The following is a 21,275-nucleotide window of genomic DNA, read 5'->3' as shown; positions in this document are numbered from 1 at the left end:
GAATAACGTTTGGAACACCATTCTAAGTCTGAACTGGGTGCAAAAACCTAAAAAAAAAAAAAATAAAAAAAAAAAAAATCACTATGGGGAGATAAGGTATGCACACCAGTGACTATGTAAGGGGAATACATGAAATAGCAGAAACTGCTGTGTGAATACTGACTTGAAAAATCCAATAGCTATATGCAAGAGTGAAAATGTGAAAGATGGAATCTGCATTACTGTCATGAACATATGAATCAAGAGAAATTTAGCTACTGAATTGATCAATGCAATAGAGCCCCAACACTACGCCAAAGTATTTCTCTACGTTGGGGTCCCTAGCTTGTGTGTGTCCTCTCATGCAGTTAAAAAACTTATCGTGTATGGGAAGCTGAGACCCAGGCTATATATGCGTATGATATGGATTGGCAATAGGTGTGAGTGGGGAGGGTTCACAAACGAAAAACTACTAACAATACTAACAATAAGGAATAACGTTTGGAACACCATTCTAAGTCTGAACTGGGTGCAAAAACCTAAAAAAAATCACTATGGGGAGATAAGGTTTTTGCACCCAGTTCAGACTTAGAATGGTGTTCCAAACGTTATTCCTTATTGTTAGTATTGTTAGTAGTTTTTCGTTTGTGAACCCTCCCCACTCACACCTATTGCCAATCCATGTCATACGCATATATAGCCTGGGTCTCAGCTTCCCATACACGGTAAGTTTTTTAACTGCATGAGAGGACACACACAAGCTAGGGACCCCAACGTAGAGAAATACTTTGGCGTAGTGTTGGGGCTCTATTGCATTGATCAATTCAGTAGCTAAATTTCTCTTGATTCATATGTTCATGGCAGTAATGCAGATTCCATCTTTCACATTTTCACTCTTACATATTGTGAGGCAAATCCCGGGATATGAAGATGAATTATGACTCCAGTCATAATCCCTCATCACTCCCTGGCAGTGCCCCCTCCCTTCTTGTTCTCAGTGTTCCACTTACACCTCCATGGCCATGTCCTGTGATATGGAAATGAGGTGGTGTGGGAACAATGGACACAGGATGACTCCCTGCCGTCACCCTGTAACAAGAGTTGTATCTCATTAGCAAGGCTATGGAACTAGCTAGACAGAACGACTCCAGTAAAAAATGGTTCATATCTCGCAAGCCATATTTCCGATAAATATGGCAACCATAAAAATGGTGTCTCCGCATGTGGACGATGCCGGCACCCCCTTTTTATGGGAGCAGGACATTGGGAAATGCCCCAGGCGTGATATCAGCCAATGGGGAACTGGCAGACAGGTCATGAGTCCCCTCGTTCTGTAGCTAAATTCATAACTGTCACAATGAGAGCATTGGCGTCCGCCTACGACGCTCCCAGGCAAAGTTATGGCCATATTCCATGTTGTGGATATTGTCCATAACTCAAGCCAGGGGTGGAGCAGTGCTCCCTCTGAGGTCACTAAGGTAGGAGGGGACCTGGATTGCCCAGGTTGATAACCCTACTTCGGCCATTTTCCAGTGTTCTTCTGCTCGGGGGCCTGGTTGGGAAAGACCTGTGAGGGAGTTCCTGGAAACCTGGTCTACAGCGCCCCCCTGTGGCCAGACGCAACAAGGTAACTGCTGGAACTGTGTATGCCTGTTTGTAACCCATGCTTTGATTGTAACTGTACTCTGACATATGTATATTCTGTAGATTCCCTATTGTATATATTGTAGTTTCTAGTGTGCTTTAGGCTGATTAAATTATATAATTAATCTTGGGCTGTTCTGTTATCTCGATCTTGAATCCCACGTCTGTGTGTTCGGCTAATAGTTACCGTAAATCGGTTGGTGGCAGCGAATTGTGCCAAGGATTATTGTGGGGAGGCCAGTGAGATTCGGGGAGATTTTATATATTCCGCCCGCGGAGGTCGGGGGAATATATACCCTACTCTCACCGGGGACCCTTCAATAATCGGCATAAGTAGTATAGCGGCCTCCTTGCTTATTGTCGGGCAATTCCATAATTGGCCTGACTATAAGAGGGGCGCTAGAGAGCGCGTCACGTGCTCTGTCTGTCGGTCGGGAGGTATAAAGGAGGGGTGACCCCCCCACTTGTTACCCCCCGATTGTGACGTACTGGTAGCCAGCGCGGGGGATTTCTGAGTGACCCCCCCGGTGGTTTGTGACATATTGGTGGCATAGCGGTGGGATCGAGATAATAGTGTGTGTGAGTGTGAGACCCATACTCCCAGACACTAAAGACTGCCTGCAGCAGCTGTGGCTGCTGGGGTCTTCAGACTAGCTCAACACTAGAGTGTCAGAGTGCAGATACTGTAAGGTGTGTGGAGGCATCAGGTGTCAGTTCTGTGTCAGTGACCAAAAGTCTGCAAGAATGGCTGATGGCACCAGGAGCAGAGCTATGCAACTGGCCAATGCTAAGGCAGGAGCCGAAGAGAGGGAGGACGGTGCTGTGGACAGCAATGAGGAGGTTGCCCACGAGTCCTCCAGGAGCTCGACGCCAGGAAACCGTTCTGCCGAGGACATTGCGCAACCTGGCACTGCTGGACAAGATGAGGAGGAGCTCACCCAAGGTTCCTCAACGAGCCAGATGCCAGCCCTCCGCTCTGAAAGGGACAGTGAATCACCAGGCTCCGCAGCGTGCCGCAGATCACCACGTGCCATTCCACCGAGCCTGGGAGGCTCGGATAGCCTTCTTCAAATGGCTATGGCCCTTCTCCAGGCTGGAGACCAGAAGGGCTACAAGGAACTCCTGGCAGAGCGCAGGGCAGAGCGGCACGCAGAGCGTGAGGCTGCGGAGCGAGAGCGGCAGGCAGCGCGTGAAGAGCGAGAGCGACAGGCAGACCGTGACTACCAGCTGCAGCTAGCTCAGCTCCGGCCCTCATCAGCCACATGTGACCTTCGAGACACCAAACTTCCAAAGGTCCGTGTTGAGGACTTCCCAGTGCTGGAGAAGGATGGAGACTTGGACTCTTTCTTGACTGCTTTTGAACGGACTTGCTTGCAGCACCATCTGGACAAGGACCAGTGGGCCAAATACCTGACCCCCCGTTTAAGGGGTAAGGCCCTGGATATCCTTGGGGACTTGCCTGCTGAGGCAGATCAGGGCTACGACACCATCAAGCGGGCCCTGATCCAACAGTACAACCTCACTCCAGAGTCCTACCGCAAGAAGTTCCGGAGCCTACAGAAGGGACCAAAGGACTCCTGGGCTGACCACCGGCGGGCACTTGCCCGAGCTGCCGACCACTGGACCCAAGGCCTGCAGCTTTCCACCGGACCGGAGATCCTGGACTTGTTCATCACGGAGCAACTCTTGTGGAACTGCCCTGAGGATCTCCGCCAGTTTATCCGAGACCAGAAGCCAAAGGGGTCCACGGCTACAGCTGCCCTTGCCGATGACTACACCAACAACCGGGCCCCTGAGGCCAGGAGAGCGGCCACCAGCAGCACCTGGAGAGGGGGTAAGATGAATTCTGCGACTGCCCCACCTGCCCCTAGACTGCAGGGGGTGTCCCCCTCAACTCCCCTCTCCAGGCCCGTGGCGGAACCAAGACGGTGCCACCAGTGCAACCTACCTGGACACTTCAAGGCCATGTGCCCTCAGCGTCCCAAGGCCCCGGCTCCGTCCCCGTCCCAAGGGCCGCCCAAGGTGTATTGTGTGGGTGGGGGTGGTGGTAGGTCCCTGGACAGCTTCCAACCTGTCACCGTCGGCCGGTCTGTGACCATAGGACTGCGAGACAGCGCCTCGGAGGTGACTCTGGTGCGGCCTGAGATGGTGTCCCCCCAAGACTTGATCCCTGGAAAAACCCTCGCTGTCTCCGGGATTGGAGGCACTGACCCGGCGCTGCCTGTTGCTGACATTTATGTGGACTGGGGCGCAGGGCGAGGGGTGAGGGAGGTGGGGGTAACTGATCGGATCCCTGCAAACGTGCTACTTGGGACAGATTTGGGGCAGATAACCTCCCAGTTTGGGCCCCAACCAAGGGCTGAACCTTCAGCCCGTACTGACATGACTCCTAACAATGTTAATGTGTTATCTATGAATGATGTAAGGGAGGAGGGAGTGAACTCTGATTTTTCTGCTTGCATAGACACCATAGACACACACGCAGCTGCAGCTGTGACAGGGGAGGGGGTCAGAGAAAGGTGTGACAATGCCTCTACAAGTAACCAGCCTGTGAGCTGGGATCTGTTGCCCTCTGCAGGGATAAGCAGAGAGCAGGGTGCTGCAGGGGGAGGACCAGTGTGTGGGGTGGGGGCTACCACAGCAAATGTGGGGTCCCCAGAGATTTCACAGCGGGGTTCTGTTGCTGCAGGAGGGGAACAGGCAGGTGAGATTAGGGCCGGTCCAGGAGCGGAAGTGCTCCCAGGTAAGATCTCGGTGCATGGTTCCCCCACAACCGGGGTGTCAGGAAGCCAGGTAGGTCTGCCTGAACCGGCGACTTGGTCAGGAACGGAGGAGGAGCAGGCACGACCCACGGTCGCAGCGGCTGTGGCCGCTGTCACCCGCAGTGGGAGTGCTGGAAGCCAAGGGGCCTCCCGGAGGTCCGATAGCTCTTCCCCTTCTGACCAAGTGGCAGCCGAGTCAGGTGGAGGCCAGGACACAGGTCCCGGGGTACTGACTGAAGATGTGACAGCCTCGTCGATTCTGGCCACATCTAGTCAGGGGTTTCAGGCAGCGTTAGAAGCTGACGACAGCCTGAAAGCTCTTAAGGAGCAGGCGGCACAGCCTCCCTCGGACTCGGACCCGGAGCGAGTGGTCTGGGACCAAGGACGGCTGTACCGGGCCACGGTCCAGCAGGGTTCACCGGAGGCGTGGCCCAGGGACCGACAGTTGGTGGTACCCTATCCGTTCCGGACGGAGTTGTTGCGGATCGCACATGAGATTCCGATGGCCGGACACCTAGGGATCGCTAAGACCAAGGCCAGGTTAAACCAGCATTTCTTCTGGCCAAAAATGGGGGCCGATGTGGCTGCCTACTGCCGTTCGTGTGAAACCTGTCAGAGAGTGGGGAAGGCGGGGCCACGCCCCAAAGCCCCACTGGTATCTCTGCCAATCATCGATGAGCCTTTCAGGAGGGTGGCTGTGGATCTGGTCGGCCCGCTGGCCATCCCCAGCAGCTCCGGGAAACGCTTCATACTGACGGTAGTGGACTATGCCACCCGGTACCCAGAAGCAGTGGCCTTGTCGTCCATTCGGGCTGACAAGGTGGCCACCGCATTGCTGGAGATTTTCTCCCGAGTGGGTTTTCCCCAGGAAATGCTCACTGACCGGGGGACCCAATTCATGTCCCAGCTGATGGAGGCCCTCTGTAAGCAAGTCCAGGTGCGACATCTGGTGGCCAGCCCGTACCATCCACAGACTAATGGCCTGTGCGAGCGGTTCAATGGCACCTTAAAGCAGATGCTTAAGATGTTGGTCGACTCCCATGGGCGTGACTGGGAGCGGTATCTCCCACACCTGTTATTTGCTTACCGGGAGGTTCCACAGGCCTCAACAGGATTCTCACCGTTTGAGCTCCTGTACGGGCGACGTGTGCGGGGCCCCCTGGCTCTGGTGAAAGAGGCTTGGGAAGGGGATTTGGCCACCCCTGGAGTGTCGGTTATCGAGTATGTCATGCGCTTCCGGGACAAAATGCAGGCCTTGACGCAACTGGTACACGACAATATGGCTCAAGCCCAGGCCGATCAGAAGCGTTGGTACGACCAGAACGCTTGTGAGAGGACCTACCAAGTGGGTCAAAAGGTGTGGGTACTGGTCCCCGTACCACAGGACAAGCTTCAGGCAGCCTGGGAAGGCCCATACCTCGTGTACCAGCAGCTCAACCCTGTGACGTACCTGGTCACCCTGGACCCTGCCCGTGGAAGGCGGAAGCCCTTCCATGTGAACATGATGAAGGCACATCATGAGCGGGAGGCATGTGCGCTCCCCGTGTGCAACCTGCCCGAGGAGGGAGAAGCGGAAACCCTCTTGGATATGCTAGCCCAGGTTAGGGCAGGCGGATCCATGGAGGATGTGGAGGTTGGCCACCAGCTCTTGGAGGACCAACGGTCCCAGCTGTGGGCCACCCTCCTCCCCTTCCGGGGGTTGTTTACCAACCAGCCCGGAAGGACTGACTTGGCTGTCCATCACGTGGACACTGGGGATCATCCCCCGATCCGGCGTTCAGCATATCGGGTCTCCCTGGAGGTGCAGCAACACATGCGCCAGGAGATTGACGAGATGCTGAAGCTGGGGGTGATCCAGGCATCCAACAGCGCTTGGGCCTCGCCTGTAGTCCTCGTCCCTAAGAAGGACCGAACCACTCGGTTCTGCGTGGACTACAGGGGGCTCAATGCTGTCACGGTCGCCGATGCGTACCCAATGCCACGCATCGATGACCTGCTCGATCAGTTGGCCGGGGCTCAGTACCTGACCATCATGGATCTGAGCCGGGGATATTGGCAGATCCCCCTGACTCGCAAGGCCAGGGAACGCTCTGCCTTTATTACCCCATTTGGACTGTACGAGTCCACGGTGATGCCATTCGGGATGAGGAATGCCCCTGCCACTTTCCAGCGGATGGTCAACACCCTGCTCAAGGGACTTGAAGGGTACGCGGCCGCGTACCTAGATGACATTGCCGTCTTCAGTCCCACCTGGGAGGACCACCTAGAGCATCTAGCACAGGTGCTCAGGCGGATCCACCGGGCAGGTTTGACCATCAAGCCGGGAAAGTGTCAGCTGGCCATGAGCGAGGTCCAGTACCTCGGTCACCGGGTAGGCGGGAGAACACTGAAGCCCGAGCCTGAGAAAGTGGAGGCCATCGCATCCTGGCCCACCCCCAGGACCAAGAAGCAGGTGATGTCCTTCTTGGGGACCGCTGGGTACTATAGGAGGTTTGTTCCATGCTATAGTAGCCTGGCAAAGCCCTTGACGGACCTCACCAAGAAGAAGCTGCCCTCTGCAGTCGATTGGACAATGGACTGCGAGACAGCCTTCCGGGCCCTAAAGGACGCCCTGTCCAGCCCGCCCGTGCTACAGGCAGCCGACTTCACGCGGCCGTTTGTAGTACAGACCGACCCCAGTGACTTCGGCCTCGGTGCGGTGCTCAGCCAGGTGGACTCTGCGAGCCAAAAGCACCCAGTCTTGTACCTGAGCCGGAAGCTGTTACCGAGGGAAGTGGCCTATTCCACAATGGAGAAGGAGTGCCTGGCCATAGTGTGGGCCCTGCAGCGTCTGCAACCCTATCTATACGGGCGCCACTTCATCGTGGAGATGGACCACAATCCCCTCAGCTGGTTGCACACCGTCTCTGGGACGAATGGGCGATTGTTGCGATGGAGCCTTGCGCTCCAGCAATACAACTTCACCATTCGCCACAAAAGGGGCCGTGACCACGGTAACGCAGACGGGCTGTCCCGACAAGGAGAGGTCGCGGACGGGCGCACGGGGGAACACCGGAGTGTGCTGCCCCCTAGCGCCCTCAAAAGGGGGGAGGTGTGAGGCAAATCCCGGGATATGAAGATGAATTATGACTCCAGTCATAATCCCTCATCACTCCCTGGCAGTGCCCCCTCCCTTCTTGTTCTCAGTGTTCCACTTACACCTCCATGGCCATGTCCTGTGATATGGAAATGAGGTGGTGTGGGAACAATGGACACAGGATGACTCCCTGCCGTCACCCTGTAACAAGAGTTGTATCTCATTAGCAAGGCTATGGAACTAGCTAGACAGAACGACTCCAGTAAAAAATGGTTCATATCTCGCAAGCCATATTTCCGATAAATATGGCAACCATAAAAATGGTGTCTCCGCATGTGGACGATGCCGGCACCCCCTTTTTATGGGAGCAGGACATTGGGAAATGCCCCAGGCGTGATATCAGCCAATGGGGAACTGGCAGACAGGTCATGAGTCCCCTCGTTCTGTAGCTAAATTCATAACTGTCACAATGAGAGCATTGGCGTCCGCCTACGACGCTCCCAGGCAAAGTTATGGCCATATTCCATGTTGTGGATATTGTCCATAACTCAAGCCAGGGGTGGAGCAGTGCTCCCTCTGAGGTCACTAAGGTAGGAGGGGACCTGGATTGCCCAGGTTGATAACCCTACTTCGGCCATTTTCCAGTGTTCTTCTGCTCGGGGGCCTGGTTGGGAAAGACCTGTGAGGGAGTTCCTGGAAACCTGGTCTACAGCGCCCCCCTGTGGCCAGACGCAACAAGGTAACTGCTGGAACTGTGTATGCCTGTTTGTAACCCATGCTTTGATTGTAACTGTACTCTGACATATGTATATTCTGTAGATTCCCTATTGTATATATTGTAGTTTCTAGTGTGCTTTAGGCTGATTAAATTATATAATTAATCTTGGGCTGTTCTGTTATCTCGATCTTGAATCCCACGTCTGTGTGTTCGGCTAATAGTTACCGTAAATCGGTTGGTGGCAGCGAATTGTGCCAAGGATTATTGTGGGGAGGCCAGTGAGATTCGGGGAGATTTTATATATTCCGCCCGCGGAGGTCGGGGGAATATATACCCTACTCTCACCGGGGACCCTTCAATAATCGGCATAAGTAGTATAGCGGCCTCCTTGCTTATTGTCGGGCAATTCCATAATTGGCCTGACTATAAGAGGGGCGCTAGAGAGCGCGTCACGTGCTCTGTCTGTCGGTCGGGAGGTATAAAGGAGGGGTGACCCCCCCACTTGTTACCCCCCGATTGTGACGTACTGGTAGCCAGCGCGGGGGATTTCTGAGTGACCCCCCCGGTGGTTTGTGACACATATAGCTATTGGATTTTTCAAGTCAGCATTCACACAGCAGTTTCTGCTATTTCATGTATTCCCCTTACATAGTCACTGGTGTGCATACCTTATCTCCCCATAGGATTCCACAGTCTAGTCTGACTGCTCTAACTGAATAGAACCATTTTCTATTTACCGTAGCTGCCGGAATCGCTTTTCTTCCACTCGCAATGAGTGCTCCCTGGTCCTTTGTATTGTCTTTGGAAGGAATAAGTCATGTGCCAGTCCTTTATAGTGACCACACATGTATTTATAGTATTTATACATATAAAGAAGATCTCTGAGACATCTTTTTTCTAAGCTAAACAAATCCATTCAATTCCTTGTAGTAATTTAGTTGCCGCCTCAAAACTGGATCCCATATTCCAGATGTGGCCTTACAAGTGATTTATAGAGGGGTAACAATACGCTGGGATCACGGGATCTAATCTCTCTTATATACTCTAAAATCTTGTTTGCTTTAGCAGCTGCTGCCTGACATTGAGTGCTGCTGCTCAGCTTACTTGTTACCAGAATACCCAAGTCCTTCTCCTGTTCTGTAGTCCCAAGTTTACTTCCATTTAATGTATACGCAGCTATAGGATTACTCCGTCCTAGGTGCATTGCTCTACATTTATCAACATGAAATGTAATTTACCAAATGTCTGCCCATTTCAACATCTTATTCAGATCATTTTGTAATATTGTACTATCAAGGTCAGTTTTTAGCATTCTACATAGTTTGGTGTTATCAGCAAAGACTGACACTTTACTATCTATCCCATCCACAAGGTCATTAATAAGATTAAAAAGAATCGATCATGGCAAAGAACCGTGCGGTACCCCACTGCTGACTAAAGCCCATTTAGTGAATGACTACCATTTATGATCGACTCTCGAAATTATGAGAAAAATCCTATAGAATGTAAGCCCGCAAGGGTAGGGCCCTCTTCCCTCTGTATTAGTCTGTCTACTGTAACTTGCATATGTATTTTGTATGTAACCCCCTTCTCATGTACAGCACCATGGAATCAATAGTGCTCTATAAATAATAATAATAATAAAAAAATTGTGGTCTTAATGGCAGAAAGAATCATGAATTATGCATTTACCTAAACCCCAATGCCTTTATCCCTTCTCATTCATCAGTTGAAGTTAATGAACTTTTGTCTTTTTATGTACGTGGTTTCAGTGAACTATACATCTGGTTTCTTTGTCATATTTAGAACCAACTTTTGCAGTATTTTCTCATCAATTCTCCTCTTTTCTCCTTGTTCTGGTAGGTTCTTGGCTGTTCCTTGTGTAACAAACGTTTTGATATTATTTTGAACTGTTGAAGCTGGCATACAAAGGTCTATGGAGATAGTCTTGTACCCCTTAAGGGTGCTTTACACGCTACGATATCGCTAACAATATATCGTCGGGGTCACGGTGTTTGTGATGCACATCCGGTGCCATTAGCGACATCACAGCGTGTGACACCAAGGAGCGACGTGCAACGATCGCAAAAACGTCTAAAATCGTTGATCGTTGACACGTCGCTCTTTTTTAGGTAAGGTCCATGTGGGAGAAAGGCAGCACAGCTGAGTTTAGTTGTGTCACAGTCCCTTTGATAATATCTATGCAACAGAGAAACAAAATAAAAAAATGTTTTATTACTCCCTGCAGCCACTGTTACATTGTGTGTCCAGGTCAAGATGAAAAATTTGCTGAAAAGTCTTCTTTAGGTATTAGAGCCACCATTAATAGGTCAATGTTAGCTCGTGTGAGTGGTGACAAAGTGAAAGAAGTTCATTTCTAATTAATCATATGTTAGTAAAATATTATGACGTCTACATGTGTGTATGTGTAAATGCATCCAGTAGTTCAGATGGTCCCTTAATCTGACACTTGATGCCAGATTAACAGAATATATTATGCTTCTGCCTTTGATTGTCATATTTTTTTTATTTATAAGGCCACAGATTATATATCAAAATGAGGAAAACCATTACATATATTTATAAATACAAATATCAGGTTGGCCACATTAAATCCATAAAAAAGAGAAATCATTCAATAAATAGACATAGGAGATAAATAAATGAAGCGCTCATGGGTGAGCTTGATATGTGCATCATGTGCAGCAGACAGGCGTGATGTTAAACCATTGTCCTGTTCGTCATATAACGTATTCCATGTGTGACCTCTGTCCATCCATTGGTAATGCCAAAATCATTGTAGACATTAGTGCAAATCCATAGGCCTGCATTACATTTCTGACCCTCCTATCCTTCCAGATAATTACCAGTGACCACAGCTATGAGAATATTACAAGCATGAGAATGTGGTCTCCAATATTGGAAGAGGCAGCTGGGAAATGACAGATTCGTGAAGCAGGGGTTTATTAGGAGATAACAGGAAAGAGGACATGAAATAGTGGTCTTAGTCCAGTGTCTCTCCAGATGTGCAAAATAACTAGAATTGCCCGACAGCTGCAGACTGTATGGAGATTGCTTCTCTTTGCGGTTGCATTGCTAATTTGCAGGTTGTTAGATGTATCAGGATCAGTAATTCTTTCACTACTGTTGCCACTTTCTTTCAGAAATATTGGACGTCTCTCATCGCACTTTGTCCCTTTTTTTCCTTGTTTATCAGATCATCATTGAATCCACGTCTCTGCCCGGGAGAAAATTACATCACTGAATGAGATGGATACAAGAATGATATACCCGCCATTGTCTGCAGGTTTGTGCATAAGCATAACTCACAGCTGTCCTTTCTTGGGGGATATAGCCACATAATATTTGTCAAAGTGGGTGAGGCTAGTGAAAAGTGCCCAATTATCTGACTTCATCCAGACAGAGTCACATAGGACATCGGAGGAGAAACCAACAGAAATTCTCTTACCGTTGCAAGTGTCAAAACTTTAGGCCGGAATGCGACCAGTAGGCAAGATAAAGGGAACACTAGCAATTCTGGCGGCCTAAAAATGAAAAACAAATTGATGAAAAACACTGGTATGACAGAAAATCTGCAAAATAACCAAGAATGAACTTTACAACCATTTTGTACCCTATTCTGCATTCCACCTTAATCAGGGACCCCAGTATTAAATTAAGAGGGCCATACTAATGAAAACTTCTAATATGTGTTTAGGAGCATGCACACACAGCTGATGGGCTGCTACAATGTATCAGTGTAGGTAAAAAGCTATCAGCCTGGTCTAACACAGGGGAGAGATTTCTGCTGCTGTACTTAGCTTACAGAGCATTGATACATTGTAATAATTATATCAAATGTATAAAACACCCCCCCACTTTCGATAGTCATTAAATATATATTAGAGAACAATTTTGCCATAGTAATCATTTTTTTTATTTCAGCATATCAGCTAATTGCTACAGATCAGGTTTTGAAGCCCCTGATAATCCACTCATATTGCAGTTATTATGTTGGGATAGAACCACAAACCAAACCAGAAAATGGAGGGACATTCTTTGGGGCGAGGTTCAAGAGACCCAAATTATGCATAGTAAACTCTGCAAAGTATGCTTAAAAGCTGACTAGACTGAGCTTCCTGCCTTCATGATTGTGGTGTCAAATGCTCCCGTAACTTAGCAGAGGGTATCCATCATTATATTTATAGGAGTCACGATATTTGTCTACGTACCACAACAAAGCATACAGGTACAATAACGATAACGACAATGACCAGCACTATTAGGGCAATTCCAAAGGCAGGGATAGTGTCTGGAGCAGCAACGCCAGCAGTATTTCCTGTAGAAAAACAAAATGCAGCAAAATTATGCTCATAATATACATGTATTATTTATCATTATACAATATATGTTTTTGTTAAGACAAAATACCTAAGATTACTAAAAAAAATATGTTTAGCAGTGCTATGTATCTGTATTACTGGTCTCATTACCTTGTGGCTGACTTGATTGAGTTGGAGCTACACTTTTTGATGTTTCAGTTCCCAGGGTTGTAGTTACTGGGGTTGTTGTGGATGTAGGTCCTGGGATTGTTGTTGTTGAAGGTTCTTTGGTTGTTGTTGCAGGACCCATGGTGGTTGTTACAGGTCCTGTGGTGGTTGTTGCAGGTCCCGTGGTGGTTGTTGCAGGTCCCGTGGTGGTTGTTGCAGGTCCCGTGGTGGTTGTTGCAGGTCCCGTGGTGGTTGTTGCAGGTCCAGTGCTGGTTGTTGCAGGTCCCGTGGTGGTTGTTGCAGGTACCGTGCTGGTTGTTGCAGGTCCTGTGCTGGTTGTTGCAGGTCCTGTTGTGGTTGTTGCAGGTCCTGTGGTGGTTGTGGCAGGTCCTGTGGTGGTTGTTGCAGGTCCTGTGGTGGTTGTTGCAGGTCCTGTTGTGGTTGTTGCAGGTCCTGTTGTGGTTGTTGCAGGTCCTGTTGTGGTTGTTGCAGGTCCTGTGGTGGTTGTGGCAGGTCCTGTGGTGGTTGTGGCAGGTCCTGTGGTGGTTGTTGCAGGTCCTATTGTGGTTGTTGCAGGTCCTGTGGTGGTTGTGGCAGGTCCTGTGGTGGTTGTTGCAGGTCCTGTGGTGGTTGTTGAAGGTCCTGTGGTGGTTTTTGCAGGTCCTGTTGTTCTTGATGTAGGTCCTGAGATTGTTGTTGCAGATCCTGTGGTGGTTGTTGCAGGTCCTGTAGTTGTTGTTGCAGGTCCTTTGGTTGTTGATGTAGGTCCCGAGGTTGTTGTTTCAGATCCTGTGGTGGTTGTTGCAGGTCCTGTGGTGGTTGTTGCAGGTCCTGTTGTTCTTGATGTAGGTCCTGAGGTTGTTGTTGCAGGTCCTGAGGTTGTTGTTGCAGGTCCTGTGGTGGTTGTGGCAGGTCCTGTGGTGGTTGTTGCAGGTCCTGTGGTGGTTGTTGCAGGTCCTGTGGTGGTTGTTGCAGGTCCTGTTGTGGTTGTTGCAGGTCCTGTTGTGGTTGTTGCAGGTCCTGTGGTGGTTGTGGCAGGTCCTGTGGTGGTTGTTGCAGGTCCTGTGGTGGTTGTTAAAGGTCCTGTGGTGGTTGTTGCAGGTCCTGTTGTGGTTGTTGCAGGTCCTGTTGTGGTTGTTGCAGGTCCTGTGGTGGTTGTGGCAGGTCCTGTGGTGGTTGTGGCAGGTCCTGTGGTGGTTGTTGCAGGTCCTGTTGTGGTTGTTGCAGGTCCTGTGGTGGTTGTGGCAGGTCCTGTGGTGGTTGTTGCAGGTCCTGTGGTGGTTGTTGAAGGTCCTGTGGTGGTTTTTGCAGGTCCTGTTGTTCTTGATGTAGGTCCTGAGATTGTTGTTGCAGATCCTGTGGTGGTTGTTGCAGGTCCTGTAGTTGTTGTTGCAGGTCCTTTGGTTGTTGATGTAGGTCCCGAGGTTGTTGTTTCAGATCCTGTGGTGGTTGTTGCAGGTCCTGTGGTGGTTGTTGCAGGTCCTGTTGTTCTTGATGTAGGTCCTGAGGTTGTTGTTGCAGGTCCTGAGGTTGTTGTTGCAGGTCCTGTGGTGGTTGTGGCAGGTCCTGTGGTGGTTGTTGCAGGTCCTGTGGTGGTTGTTGCAGGTCCTGTGGGGGTTGTTGCAGGTCCTGTTGTTCTTGATGTAGGTCCTGAGGTTGTTGTTGCAGATCCTGTGGTGGTTGTTGCAGGTCCTGTAGTGGTTGTTGCAGGTCCTGTTGTTCTTGATGTAGGTCCTGAGGTTGTTGTTGCAGATCCTGTGGTGGTTGTTGCAGGTCCTGTAGTGGTTGTTGCAGGTCCTGTTGTTCTTGATGTAGGTCCTGAGGTTGTTGTTGCAGATCCTGTGGTGCCTGTTGCAGGTCCTGTGGTGGTTGTTGCAGGTCCTTTGGTTGTTGATGTAGGTCCCGAGGTTGTTGTTTCAGATCCTGTGGTGGTTGTTGCAAGTCCTGTTGTTCTTGATATAAGTCCTGAGGTTGTTGTTGCAGGTCCTGTGGTGGTTGTGGCAGGTCCTGTTGTGGTTGTGGCAGGTCCTGTGATGGTTGTTGCAGGTCCTGTGGTGGTTGTTCCAGGACCCGTGCTGGTTTTTGCCGGTCCTGTGGTGGTTGTTGCAGGTCCCGTGGTGGTTGTTGCAGGTCCTGTGCTGGTTGGTACAGGTTCTTTGGTTGTTGTTGCAGGTCCTGTGGTGATGGTTGCAGGTCCTGCGGTGGTTGGTGCAGGTCTTGTGGTGGTTGTTGCTAGTCCTTTGGTGGTTGTTGCAGGTCCCATGGTGGTTGTTGCAGGTCCTGTGCTGGTTGTTGCAGGTCCCGTGGTGGTTGTTGCAGGTCCCGTGGTGGTTGTTGCAGGTCCCGTGGTGGTTATTGCAGGTCCTGTAGTGGTTGTTGCAGGTCCCGTGCTGGCTGTTGCAGGTTCTTTGGTTGTTGTTGCAGGTCCTGTGGTGGTTGTAGGTCCTGTGGTGGTTGTTGCAGGTCCTGTGGTGGTTGTTGCAGCTGCTGTGGTGGTTGTTGCATGTCCCGTGGTCTTTGTGGCAGGTCCCGTGGTCATTGTGGCAGGTCCCGTGGTCATTGTGGCAGGTCCCGTGGGGGTTGTTGCAGGTCCAGTGGGGGTTGTTGCAGGTCCAGTGGTGGTTGTTGCAGGTCCTGTGGTGGTTGTTGCAGGTCCTGTTGTTCTTGATGTAGGTCCTGAGGTTGTTGTTGCAGATCCTGTGGTGGATGTTGCAGGTCCTGTAGTGGTTGTTGCAGGTCCTTTGGTTGTTGATGTAGGTCCCGAGGTTGTTGTTTCAGATCCTTTGGTGGTTGTTGCAGGTCCTGTGGTGGTTGTTGCAGGTCCTGTTGTTCTTGATGTAGGTCCTGAGGTTGTTGTTGCAGATCCTGTGGCGGTTGTTGCAGGTCCTGTGGTGGTTGTTGCAGGTCCTTTGGTTGTTGATGTAGGTCCCGAGGTTGTTGTTTCAGATGCTGTGGTGGTTGTTGCAGGTCCTGTGGTGGTTGTTGCAGGTCCTGTTGTTCTTGATGTAGGTTTTGAGGTTGTTGTGGCAGGTCCTGTGGTGGTTGTGGCAGGTCCCGTGGTGGTTGTTGCAGGTCCTGTGGTGGTTGTTGCAGGTCCTGTTGTTCTTGATGTTGGTCCTGAGGTTGTTGTTGCAGGTCCTGTGGTGGTTGTGGCAGGTCCTGTGGTGGTTGTGGCAGGTCCTGTGGTGGTTGTGGCAGGTCCTGTGGTGGTTGTTGCTGGTCCTGTGGTGGTTGTTGCAGTTCCTGTGGTGGTTGTTGCAGGTCCTGTGGTGGTTGTTGCAGGTCCTGTGGTGGTTGTTGCAGGTCCTGTGGTTGTTGTTGCAGGTCCCGTTGTGGTTGTTGTAGGTCCCGTGGTGGTTGTTGCAGGTCCCGTGGTGATTGTTGCAGGTCCTGTGGTGGTTGTTGCAGGTCCCGTTGTGGTTGTGGCAGGTCCTGTGGTGGTTGTGGCAGGTCCTGTGGTGGTTGATGCAGGTCCTGTGGTGGTTGTTGCAGGTCCTGTTGTTCTTGATGTAGGTCCTGAGGTTGTTGTTGCAGGTCCTGTGGTGGTTGTGGCAGGTCCTGTGGTGGTTGTGGCAGGTCCTGTGGTGGTTGTGGCAGGTCCTGTGGTTGTTGTTGCAGGTCCTGTGGTTGTTGATGCAGGTCCCGTTGTGGTTGTTGCAGGTCCCGTGGTGGTTGTTGTAGGTCCTGTGGTGATTGTTTGAGGTCCTGTGGTTGTTGTTGCAGGTCCCGTTGTGGTTGTTGTTGCAGGTCCTGTGGTTGTAGATCTGGCAGTTGTTGATAATGGAGTAGTTGTTTGTGATGTGGTAGGTACTGGAGTAGTTATTACTTCACCTGTAAAAATAGATTAAAAAAAATTAACAAACTTTTGTTGTCAATACTAATATATACTGTTACTAATTTTCTATTTAACGTTTATAGATGTTGCCTTGGTAAAAACTCTATGAAACACATCGTGAACTATTGTAAAACCTGTCCCCAGTGGAAACATGTTTAGATGTTTATTCACTTTATTCACGAATACTGACATGTTTTCAATTTTGCTTTTTACTTTCTGGTGAAAATGTCATTACCATACTTGTACACAAGTTGCTGCTGAGGCCTTGGAAGAATCTAGTTACCAGCCACATTAATGTTCACATCTTTACTTAGGGGTACTTCTCACATAGCGAGATCACTAGCGAGATCGCTGCTGAGTCACGGTTTTTGTGACGCACCAGTGACCTCATCAGCGATCTCGCTGTGTGTGATTCTGAGCAGCGATCTGGCCCCTGCTGTGAAATCGCTGCTCGTTACACACAGTGCTGGTTCATTTTTTGGGCGTTGCTCTCCCACTGTGAAGCACACATTGCTGTGTTTGACAGCGAGAGAGCAGCAATCTGAATGTGCAGGGAGCCGGCATCTGGAAGCTGCGGACGCTGGTAACCAAGGTATACATTGGGTAACCAAGCGAAGCGCTTTGCTTGGTTACCCGATATTTACCTTGGTTACTAGCGTACGCCGCTCTCACGCTGCCAGTGCTGGCTCCCTGCACACGTAGCCAGAGTACACATCGGGTAACTAAGTGAAGCACTTTGCTTATTAACCCGATGTGTACCCTGGCTACGAGTGCAGGGAGCCAGCGCTAAGCGGTGTGCGCTGGTAACCAGGGTAAATATCAGGTAACCAAGCAAAGTATTTTGCTTAGTTACCCGATATTTACCTTGGTTACCAAGCGCAGCATCGTTTCCACGAGTCGCTCTTGGCTGGTGGCTGGTCACTGGTGAGATCTGCCTGATTGACAGCTCACCAGCGACCATGTTGCGACGCACCAGCAATCCTGACCAGGTCGTATCGTGGTTGGAATCGCTGGTACGTCGTTTAGTGAGACGGTACCCTTAGGGTTACTTTACACGTTGCGACAACGCTAGCATCGGCTATCAATGCCGAACGCGATAGCACCCGCCCCCGTCACACATGCGATATGTGGTGATTGCTGCCGTAGCGAACATTATCGCTACGGCAGCATCCCACACACATACCTGCTCGGTGACGTTGTTGTGACTGCCCAACTATCCCTCCTTCAAGGTGGAGGTGCGTTTGGCGTCACAGGGATGTCACCGCGACGTCACTAATCGGCCAGCCAATAGAAGCGGAGGGGCGTAGATGAGCGGGATATAACATCCCGCCCACCTTCTCCCTTCCGCATTGCTGTCGGGACGCAGGTAAGGAGATGTTTGTCGCTCCTGCGGGTTTACACACAGCGATGTGTGGAGCTGCAGGAACGACAAACAACATCGTACCTGCGGTCGGCCCGACATTATGAAAATGAACGATGCTACACAGATCAACAATTTTCGACGCTTTTGTGATCATTTATCATCGCACCTAAGATTTACACGTTGCAATGTCGCTACCGGCATCGGATGTGCGTCACTAACGACGTGACCCCCAACGATATTTCGGAAGCGATGTCGCAACGTGTAAAGCCCCCCTTAGTTTATGTGTGAACATCGATGCAGATTTGGATTTAACTCCTGATGTACCAGAGGTTAATGGCTATAACAAGATCAGCACAGCGCAGCAGCCTCAGGCTTCAGTCTCTGTAGAGCCACATAGACCTCATAGACATGAACATATTTACTGAAATAAAGAAAATCAAGAAAATATCTATACCACTGATATAAACGCCTAACCTACTGCTTTATAGTGTTTTTATGGTGTACATTTAAACGTTTTTCTGAGGCACTAATTTTACATGACTGTCCTTCAGAAGATCACAGCACAAAGCACTGAATGTCGGGATCTGCCATGTTTGAAATGAATGTCCTTAATGTGACCGGCTTCATAGGAGATTTACAATAGACTACAATATGAAGTATTGGAGTAGATTGTACAAGCAAAGGAGACTAATAAAAAAAATTAAAGAATTGTGTATAGAAAATCTCAATTAACTTATAAAATGCCCCCCCAAAAAAATAATTAAAACTTGTAAATATTACAACATAATACCAATAAAAACAATAAAAGCTCAATAAATCAAGGTCTTGAATTTATTTTTTTTTAACTAAATTAACCTAAAATGCTGCCCATTTGATAAGTTCCTATAAGCATCAATCAGGAAGGGGTTAATAAATCACAAAAGCAATAAATAATTATTGCCACCACCATCAAAGTTACTGTTCTCATGAAAATAACCCGTCATTTTACTGTACAGTATAAGAAGGACAAAAAAAGCAAAACAATAAATGGGGAATTTCTGGGGGGTTTATTTTTTTGCATTCCTTACAAAGAGGCAATTCTAAGAATTATTAAAAAAAATTATGGATACCCCCAAAACAGCACCAAAAACTTTATCCCTTCCTGCAGGAAAAAAAAACCAGGCCTCACATGATTACACCGACTAAAACAAAAAAACCCTCAGCCATCATCTTCTTCATCATCTGCCTTTAAGGCTATGTGCGCACTAGAGCTTTTTACCTGCGGATTTACCCGCGGATTTGCCCCGGAAATTTCTTGAGAAATGTCTGCAATCTTTGTGCAGACATTTCCCATGAAATTCAATGAGAAAAAAAAATAGTTGTGCGCACTGTGCGGATTTTTCTCAAGAAAATTTCTTGAGAAAATTTTCTCGAGAAACTTTCTTGAGAAAATGTGCATGTCCATTAATTTCCGCAGGTACCTGCGGTATTCCGGGGGTATTCCGCAGGTAGCAATGATGTGCGGTATACCACCGGAATAGCCGCGAATTACCTGCGGGAATGCTCATCGCTGCCTGCGGTTTTGCAGGAAGCGATGTCATTATGCCAGGAAGAGGAGGCGGAGCAGAGTAAACACAGACGTCACACTGCCTGGACGCCGCACAGAAGCACTTCCGTGCGACCTCCAGGTCTGTCCCGTGCAGTCTGTGTCCTGCTCCGGCCTCGCGGCTGCCTGCACTGCAGTGTCAGTGTCTGCCCGCAGTGTCAGCAGCCTGTCACGCGGCAGCGCAGGCAGACACTGACACCCTGCAGTGCTGGGAGCCGCGGGGATGACGATCGCTGCTGTCAGGAGGTGAGATCATTACCTGCTGTGACGATCTCCTGCCTCCTGACGTCACCGCGGTCACTGCTGTCTATGCCCGTCTCGCGAGCGGCCCGAGACTGTCACTAGCGGTGACGTCACGGGCTCTCGCGATACTTCTGACAACGCGGCGGGCATAGAAGTCAGTGACAGCGCTGACGTCAGCAGTACAGGAGATGATCACAGAAGGTAATGATCTCATCTATGCTCCTGATGGCAGCGCTCGTCATCCCCTGCAGTGACCTGAGCTGACCTATTGATGTTAGCTCAGGTCACTGCATTGCTCTCCCAGCCAATGGGGAACATTCTGTTCTTCATTGACTGGGACAGCGACTATGGTATGGATCGCCGTGCCCCCCCCCCCCCTTATTGGATTACGCCGGACGTGGAATTGATTGTGCTCTTTTCAATAAATTGGTTAAAGAGGGAATGTTTTGGGGAGTGTTTTTTCAAATAAAACTTTTTTTGTTGTCTATTTTTTAATTATTACTGACTGGGTTGGTGATGTCGGGTATCTGATAGACGCCTGACCTCACCAACCCCAGGGCTTGATGCCAGGTGACATTACACATCTGGCATCAACCCCATATATTACCCCGTTTGCCAACGCACCAGGGCGCGGGATGAGCTGGGGCAAAGCGCCAGGATTGGCACGTCTAATGGATGCGCCACTTCTGGGGCGGCTGCGGCCTGCTATTTTTAGGCTGGGGAGTGTCCAATAACAGTGGACCTCCCTAGTCTGAGAATATCAGACCCCAGCTGTCCGCTTTACCTTGGCTGGTGATCCAATATGGGGGGGGACCGCACGTTTTTTGTTTTAAATTATTTATATATTTTAAAATAACAGCGTGGGGTGCCCACTGTTTTGGATTATCAGCCAAGGTGAAGCTGCCAGCGGTGGTCTGCAGGCTGCAGCCGTCTGCTTTACCCTAGCTGGCTACAAAAAATGGGGGGACCTCACGTCGTTTTTTTTTAATTATTTATTTATTTTATGGCTAAATACAAGGCTAAGCACCCTTTAGTGCCACATGAAAGTCACTAAAGGGTGCCAGCTTAGAAAATGCAGGGAGGTGGAACATTATATAGGTTTTTCTCATCTATCTATCTATCTATCTATCTATCTATCTATCCCTCTATCTATCTATCTATCCATCTATCCCTCTATCTATCCATCTATCCCTCTATCTATCTATTTATTCATCTATTCATCTATCTATCCCTCTATCTATCTATCTATTCATCTATTCATCTATCCATCTTTCCCTCTATCCATTATCTGTCTATCGATTATCTTTATTATTTATTGCAGGGACAAACCTGCGGTAAATCCGCGGTAAATCCGCGGCAAATCCGCGGCAAAACCGCATGCGGATTTGGTGCGGATTTTTTCCGCAGGTCCGGAAATCTTTCACTGGCAGAAGTTTCTCAAGAAATTTTCTTGAGAAACTTCACATATCTAGTGCGCACATAGCCTAACAGTGGCCAAGTGGAGCTGAGCCTCATAAATGCCAATGTTAGTTTCTGAACGAGACATGTAAAGCGCAAATTTGGGTTTAAGAGATGAGATG

At 49.5% G+C, this 21,275-nt stretch overlaps 1 protein-coding gene across 1 annotated transcript in view; it reads right to left on the bottom strand.

The window, feature by feature from the left end:
- Positions 1 to 10,686: 10,686 nt before the first annotated feature.
- The window catches only part of LOC142249332 (uncharacterized), a gene marked incomplete at its 5' end in the record, with an annotated part of 35,312 nt that continues 24,723 nt past the window's right edge, over positions 10,687 to 21,275 (bottom strand). Inside the window, 4 exons of the mRNA XM_075320962.1 lie at positions 10,687 to 11,417; positions 11,649 to 11,724; positions 12,412 to 12,518; positions 12,673 to 16,500. Of these exons, the coding sequence (XP_075177077.1) occupies positions 11,668 to 11,724; positions 12,412 to 12,518; positions 12,673 to 16,500 (3,992 nt within the window). The remainder of the gene's footprint in view (positions 11,418 to 11,648; positions 11,725 to 12,411; positions 12,519 to 12,672; positions 16,501 to 21,275) is intronic.

Source organism: Anomaloglossus baeobatrachus, chromosome 8, assembly GCF_048569485.1.
Source record: "Anomaloglossus baeobatrachus isolate aAnoBae1 chromosome 8, aAnoBae1.hap1, whole genome shotgun sequence".
Taxonomy (NCBI): domain Eukaryota; kingdom Metazoa; phylum Chordata; class Amphibia; order Anura; family Aromobatidae; genus Anomaloglossus; species Anomaloglossus baeobatrachus.
This window is presented reverse-complemented; position numbering and strand designations above follow the sequence as displayed.